At 37.7% G+C, this 7,898-nt stretch overlaps 2 protein-coding genes across 2 annotated transcripts; both read right to left on the reverse strand.

Moving 5' to 3' along the window:
* Window positions 1-1,379: 1,379 nt before the first annotated feature.
* Window positions 1,380-2,213, reverse strand: LOC140923590 (adenosine receptor A2a-like). The gene has a single exon (XM_073373665.1). The coding sequence runs from the start codon at window positions 2,211-2,213 to the stop codon at window positions 1,380-1,382; it is 834 nt and encodes a 277-aa protein (XP_073229766.1).
* A 3,621-nt stretch (window positions 2,214-5,834) lies between these two features.
* On the reverse strand, window positions 5,835-6,746 carry LOC140923592 (adenosine receptor A3-like). Its single transcript, XM_073373666.1, has one exon. The coding sequence runs from the start codon at window positions 6,744-6,746 to the stop codon at window positions 5,835-5,837; it is 912 nt and encodes a 303-aa protein (XP_073229767.1).
* Window positions 6,747-7,898: the final 1,152 nt, after the last annotated feature.

Genomic DNA, 7,898 nt, shown 5'->3' on the forward strand with positions numbered 1-7,898 from the left:
CCTGGCTTCATTAACCATTCTAAAATATTTTATTTCCCTTCAAGCCAATGACTGAATGATTTTGTAATCGTTTGCCGTGTGATAAAAAATGAATTGTCTTTTCAGCGCCATATCATGATGTGAAATAACACTGCTACTGATGTGTTAGAAATCTCACAGCAAACACAATACAATATAAATTTTTGCACTTCGATAGAAGCAAAAATAAATTAAAGTTCTGTTGTATTGTACCACTAAAAAAAAAAAGAAATTGATCCTTTTGGTAATTATAAAACTGTTTTATTGGAAATGCAAGTGTTCGTGGTCTTTACAGGCTCAGAGTTTTGGGGCAATAAAACAAAAGATGTATATTTATTCATGACTGAACTTCCAGGTGATTCCTATTGTTTCATTTCCCCAAGCCTTGGGGTGACGTGTGAATTATTGCAGTGGTCTGGCTAACGACCTCGTTCCCAGAGTTCTTAAACTCGACTTACTCCGTCGAGCGAGAACGAGGTTGTTTGAGTATTCCTAAGGTCATTAATTATTCATGAAAAGAAAACAAAAACTGGAAATCACTACCGTAACGGAGGTTGGGAAATATTAATTACCACAAAATTTTGCGAACTTTCATTGCTTTGAATTTCTTCAAGAATCATTGTTCATTGAGAAGCTGTATTAGACACAACATTTAGTGTTTTATCTGATATCCAGACGCCTTTAAGTCGCTCTTTTCTTGAAGGATGTTCGGCTCAGCATAGTCCCTAGCTGAGAATTTAGGACATGATCACACAGAATGTATTTCCTTGATATTTTATCAACTTCTCCTCACCACTTTTATAGTAAATGAATAGGGGCGACAAAGGAGAATTTTAATATTGATCGTAGGGTTTAAAGGGTTAAGGATGATGACGTTGAATGCTCTTCATGATCTTAACTTTATTAGTTAAAACTAGTACTTACATAACAAATCTTGCATCATTCTTTCCTAATTTAAAATTAATATTTTCGTGAGATTTATTAATCGATTCGCCAGAAAATTCTACCTTAAGTCAGACTGTTATACATGTATGCCATTCAAAAATGATAATCATAGAAAACTAAGAATTTCTAATTTATAGGTTACAGGTGTACGAGGTTATCTGCATACTATTGTTTTTAGATTAAAGTTCTAACTTCCGCCAATTTTTTGTCACCCAAATAAAAGTGCAATTTATAATACAAACAAACCTAATAGCAAAAGTTACAGTACGTTTGGCGTTTTTATATGTAATAAAGGACGAATAAGTCTATCGTTTAAATATGACACAGGAAAACCGTTATAACTTCCTGCACGATGAGTGTACAGACTAGACAGGTCATGTCATTTTTCAAAGGCTGATTTACTGAGTTAGTAAAATTTAACCTTCTTGAATCTGATTCTGACTTGCGAATATGTTGCGCAGAATGTTCTTGATAGCGCATCGGATGTGTCTAAACTTCCAGCAGTAGACCAGAGGAAAGAGGGATGAACTCCAATATAGCAGCGTGTGAGTGTAAATTACCATATGTTCCCCCACCTCATTTCTCCGTGTCTCCAAGATCACAATAGCGATTGGCAAATGGCAGGCCAAAAACAACAGATAGGCGTAAAAGGTACCAACTGCTGTTTTTCTCACTCTTTCAAAATTTGATCGGTTTTTTTCGTTCGGCGCCACTGCTTGGGCTGGCTGTGCATGAACTTGAACGGTGTGGCGACGTACGGCTATATACATCTTGAAATAGATTAGACTCATGGTAAGGAGACAAACCAATCCCACAGTCACCGCTGCAAGGTTGAAAACATATCCACCGCTCAGAACACCGGCTAGAGCCAGGAAAGCACTGAGAATCCAGCTTAAGATCACTGCAGCTACAACACGCTTGTAAGTCACAAATTCTTGGTAGGTGAGAAGTTCCTGGTGTTTGAGGTGAAGGTGGATAGCAAGGAATCTGTCAACGCTGATAGCAGTGACACCGAAGAATGAAGCATAACCAAGGGTGCGTCCTATGAGGTGGAGAGCTCTATCTATATCTTTAGAAGTTTCCTGGTCGTCAGTTTGTTGTATTTGCATAATCATGCGAGCGATGTACAAAGGCTGGACAACTAATCCAATACCAAGATCAGAAACAGCCACGCTAAGGATCAATGCTTTTAGAGTCTTTGGCAGTGATGAAGACCTTCGAAGGGCGAATATTAAGACAATGTTCAACATGATTGTTGTGTAACATGAGAAGGAATTGACTACGACGTTTATGATGAGGCGGGGAGAGAAATCTGCTACCTCTTTCATTGTGTATTATAACTTCGTCTTTCCAAGAGAACGGCAGCGGTGTCAGGAAGGCGTGCTCTTGAATGAATTTACGTTTATGAGGAAGACGTCGGATGAAGGATTCTCTCCCTCCACGAACGCCTCTTTCTTACTCTTTCCTTCTTACTTAGCCCACGTTCTGAAACATATGTTGGACAGTAAAAGGTTTTAAAACCCCTCAACGTCAAGGCAATTAATATTAAAAGCGCATCTCCAATAAACATCCGTCGTTTTAAGGTGGTTTCCATTATCCTGTTTTTTTTTCCCCACATTTAGTTTAGTGGCATGGTTTCTGTTAGCAGAATTCAAAGTTAAAGCCCTTTTTACAAACCTCAGAAAAACGAATTAAATAAACAAGAAGATTAGGTAGACTTCATATTCTCCACAGTCTTGCTTGAAGTGTACGTTTATTCTAGAAAAAGAATATTAGAAAAAAAGAGAAATTTACAAAATGATAGATCACCATACTCGTTTAAAAGAAATTGAAGATTTATCTCTCTAGGGAGCGCCAGCCTCAAGGAAAAAGGCGCCATGTTTTAATAATGTGCGCGGTCTAATCATCTGATGCCTGTAATTATCAGTAGTAAGGATGTGCAATGCAATAATAAGGAACAAACTCAACTGTCGTAGGTCTTGTGATCTAGACTTTATGAAGGACGAGTGAATCAAATGATGCGAACGTAGATTGCCAAAATTCAGCTTTTGTTAAGATAACAAAAATGTTTGTACTTGAAACATGCTTTATCATGCTAGAAAAAAGAAGGGTTAAATCCAGAGCAAAAATTAAACTAATTAAACAGACGCCTCTAATCTGCAGTATTAAGTTACACTCTCCGGCTCCACGCCTATTTTTTGCCAGGTCACACTTATCATGATGCAGCAAATAATTCGCAGGGCTTCCAGTGAGTTAATGTATTGTTTGTGTAAATACGATATTTGTCGTATTCAGCAATTTTCATGTAATAAGCTCTTAAAGAAGCGGTATGTCATACCACACTACAATAACTTGTGTGCTGACTCAAGGTTAAATTTGATATGACCTTTTTTCTCTATGACATTTTGCTCGTCCTTCTGCTTGTCAAAGGTAGAACACCTCAGCATCACATTTCTCCTTGCAACTGATCAATGCTTTATAAAGCAGATTGGTGTAAAGAATTAATTAAGGGTATGATTATACGTATGATATAAACCCAGGCGGGGTACTGCCATATATGTCCTAAAGTACCCCCCTCTAAGCCCCCCCCCCCCCCCCCCCTCAGGGCATATAACGCGCTGATACTTCAAAAACTGCTCCCACTATTTTTTAAGAGAAACCGTACAGGTGCACCGGATAAGGATTTCAATTTTGATATTATAGGCTTTTGTAGGAATAATGTGAAACGGACGAAGAAGCAAATAATCACAGGTACCGCAAGCTCACGAAAGAAAATCGTTGTTACGTAACATAACTATTATATGGGTTTGTATGGGGATTTTAGCGATCGTTATTTAGGCCACTAAAATAGAAATGAAAATACACCAAAAATTGTCACCTTGTCTCTCTGTTTTATTCATGGTATGGTCTTAGCATCGCATAGAGAGAGCAGGTGAACAACGGCAGAACTAAAACTCGCTAGAATCGCGCTGACTGGGCCAGAAATGCTAGGAACATGCCATGAATAAAACAAGCAGGCAAGGTAAAAAGTTTTGATGTATTTTTATTTTTTATTTTAGAGCCCTGAATAACTATCGCTAAAATCCCCTTACAAACCTTTATAATATTTCTGATTTCTGTTACCCAGCAACGATTCTCGCTCCGGAGCTTGGGGTAACTGTGGCGTAACTAGTCGTAAATTGCATGTGGTGCGGGGTTATATCAAGCTGGATTTTAATTTTCGATTTTAGCTGAAGCTAATCTACGTGGTTTCATTAACCATTCTAAAATGTTTTATTTGCCTTCAAGACAATGACTGAATGATTTTGTAATCGTCTGCCTTGTGATAAAAAATTCATCGTCTTTTCAGCGCCATATCATGATGTGAAATAGCACTGCTATTGATGTGTTAGAAATCTCACAGCAAACTCAAGACAATATAAATGTTTGGACTTCGATAGAAGCAAAAATAAATTAAATTTCTTTTGTATTGTACCACTTAAAGAAAAAGAAATTGATCCTTGTGTTAATTATAAAACTGTTTTATTAAAAATGCAAGTGTTCGTGGTCTTTACAGGCTCAGAGTTTTGGGGCAATAAAACAAAAGATATATTTTTATTCATGACTGAACTTCCAGGTGATTCCTATTGTTTCATTTCCCCAAGCCTTGGGGTGACGTGAATTATTGCAGTGGTCTGTCTAACGACCTCGTTCCCAGAGTCCTTAAACTCTACTTCCTCCGTCGAGCAAGAACAAGGTTGATTGAATATTCCTAAGGTCATTAATAATTCATAAATAGAAAGCAAAAACAGGAAATTACTACCGTAACGGAGGTTGGAAAAAATTAATTACCATAAAATTTTGCGAACTTTTATTGTTTTTAATTTCTTCAAGAATCATTGTTCGTTGACAAGCTGTATTAAACACAACATTTAGTGTTTTGTCTAATATCCAGACGACGTAAGATGTTCGGCTCAGCATAGTCCCTAGCTGAGAATTTAGGACATGATCACACAATGTATTTGCTTGATATTTTATCAACTTCTCCTCACTACTTCTATAGTAAATGAATAGGGGCGACAACGGAGAATTTTAATTTTGATCCTAGGATTTGAAAGGTTAAGGATGATGACGTTGATCGCTCTTCATGATCTTTCCTTTATTAGTTAAAACTAGTACATACATAACAAATCTTGCATCATTCTTTCCTAATTTAAAATTAATATTTTCGTGAGGTTTATTAATCGATTCGCCAGAAAATTCTACCTTAAGTCAGACTGTTATACATGTATGTCATTCAAAAATGATAATCATAGAAAACTAAGAATTTCTAATTTATAGGTTACAGGTGTACGAAGTTATCTGCATACTATTGTTTTCAGATTAAAGTTCTAACTTCCGCCAATTTTTTGTCACCCAAATAAAACTGCAGTTTATAATACAAACCTAATAGCAAAAGTTACAATACGTTTGGCGTTTTTATATGTAATAAAGGACGAATAAGGCCATCAAGAACGAATAAATCGAGAGACAAACAAATGTTTAGGTCTTTCGTTTAAATATGACACAGGAAAACCGTTATAATTTCCTACACGATGCGTATACAGAGATTCGAAAGGTCATGTCATTTTTCAAAGGCTGAATCAAGTTAGTAAAATTTAGCCTTCTTAAATCTATTACTGACTTGCGAATATGTCGCACTGAATGTTCTGATGGCGCATCGGATTTGTCTAAGCTTCCAGCAGTAAACCAGAAGAAAAAGGGATGAACTTAAATTTAACAGCGTCCTAGCGTAAATTAAGAAATGTTCTTTCATCCTATTCATCTGTCCGACCAGGATCACAATAACGATTGGCAAATGGCAAGCCAAAAACAACAGATAGACGTAAAGTTTAGCCTTCCTGAATCTGATTCTGACTTGAGAATTTGTCGCGCAGAATGTTCTTGATAGCGCATCGGATGTGTCTAAAATTCCAGCAGTAAACCAGAGGAACAAGGGATGAACTCAAAAATAACAGTGTCCGAGCGTAAATCAACAAATGTTTCATCTCATTCATCTGTTCTCCGCACAGGATCACAATAGCGATTGGCAAATGACAGGCCAAAAACAACAGATATACATAAAATGTACAAACTGCTGTTTTTTTCAGTCTTTCGAAATTTGAGTGGCTTTCTTCGTTCGGTGCCACTGCTTGGGCTGGCTGTGTATGAACTTGAACGGTGTGGCGACGTACGACTGTGGAAATCTTGAAATAGATTAGACCCATGGTAAGGAGACAAACCAATCCCACAGTCATCCCAATAAGGTTACAAACATTTTCGCTGCTCAAAACACCGGTTACGGCTAGGGAACCACTGAGAATCCAGCTTAAGATCACTGCAGCTACAACACGCTTGTAAGTCCCAATTTCTTGGTAGGTGAGAAGTTCTTGGTGTTTGAGGTGAAGGTGGATAGCAAGGAATCTGTCAACGCTGATAGTTGTGACACCGAAGAATGAAGCATAACCCAGGGTTCTTCCTATGAGGCGCAGAGCTCTATCTGTACCGTTATAAGTTTCCTGGTCGTCAGTTTGTTGTATTTGCATAATCATGTGAGCGATGTACAAAGGCTGGACAACAAATCCAATACCAAGATCAGAAACAGCCACGCTAAGGATCAATGCCTTCAGAGTCTTTGGCAGTGATGAAGTCCTTCGCAGCGCGAATATTAAGACAATGTTCAACATGATTGTTGTGTAACATGAGAAGGAATTGACTACGACGTTTATGATGAGGCAGGGAGAGAAATCTCCTGCCTCTTTCATTGTGTATTATAACTTCGTTTTTCCAAGAGAACGGGAGAGGAGTCAGGAAGGCATGCTTTCTTGATTGAGTTTACGTTAATGAGGAAGACGTCGGATGAAGGACTCTCTCCCTCCACGAACACCTCTTCTTAGAGGCGTTCAAAACCGGACTCCAGATGGCCTTGATCATGAAAGATGCAACAAGGAACTGCTTAATTATAAGGATTGAACAAAGGTCCTAAAACTCACATGATGTAACCTTATTGCTGACGTTTTGAAACATGTTGCAAACTGGGGTAAATTTGGACTTTTAAAAATTTGAAAACCTCTGAACGTCAAGGCAATTATATTAAAAGTCCATTTCCAATAAACATCCGTCGTTTAAAGGTGGCGTGCGTTATCCTGTATTTTTTTCACATTTTGTTTAGTCAAATGGTGTCCGTTAGCACAAAATAAAAATTACAGTCCTTCCTAGAAGCCTCAGAAAAACGAATAAACGAAAAGATTAGTTTAACTTCGTATTCTCCTTGAAGTCTACGTTTATTCTAGAGAAAGAAAATTGATGCTCATCTCAAAAAAGGGAAGCAAAATGATAGATCACTATACTCGTTTGAAAGAAAATGAAGATTATCTCCCTAGGGAGCTCCAGCTTTAAGGTGAAAGGCTACATGTAATAAGCTCGTAAAGAAAGGGTATGTCATACCACGCTACAATAACTTGTGTGCTGTCAAGGTTAAATTTGTTATTAACTTTTCTCTGACATTAACTTTTATCTTGATATTAACTTTTCTCTGACATTGCTTGTCCTTCTGCTTGTCAAAGGTAGAACACCTCCCGTTTAACCCATCAAGAGTAATCAGCATCGCATTTCTCCTTGCAATATTGGTGACAATAATTAAGGGTATGATAAAAAAAGATATGATGTGCTGATACTTCAACAACTCGGCTCCCCATGCCACTACTTCAGAGAAAACGCGGCACGAAATGAGAATTTAAATTTTGATATTAGGGGCTTTTTTTTACCGTTAATAGGAAACGGAGGAAGTAGCAAATGATTAATTAGCCTAGCTTGCTTGAGCGGCGAGACTCTTAAAATGCAGTCGTTTTTTTTTTTTGTCGGACCTAGTTTGTAGGCCCCGCGTTCTTAGCGAAGACCGTGGAAACTGGGGATAA

The sequence above is a fragment of the Porites lutea genome, chromosome 13 (genome assembly GCF_958299795.1).
Source record: "Porites lutea chromosome 13, jaPorLute2.1, whole genome shotgun sequence".
Taxonomy (NCBI): Eukaryota; Metazoa; Cnidaria; class Anthozoa; order Scleractinia; family Poritidae; genus Porites; species Porites lutea.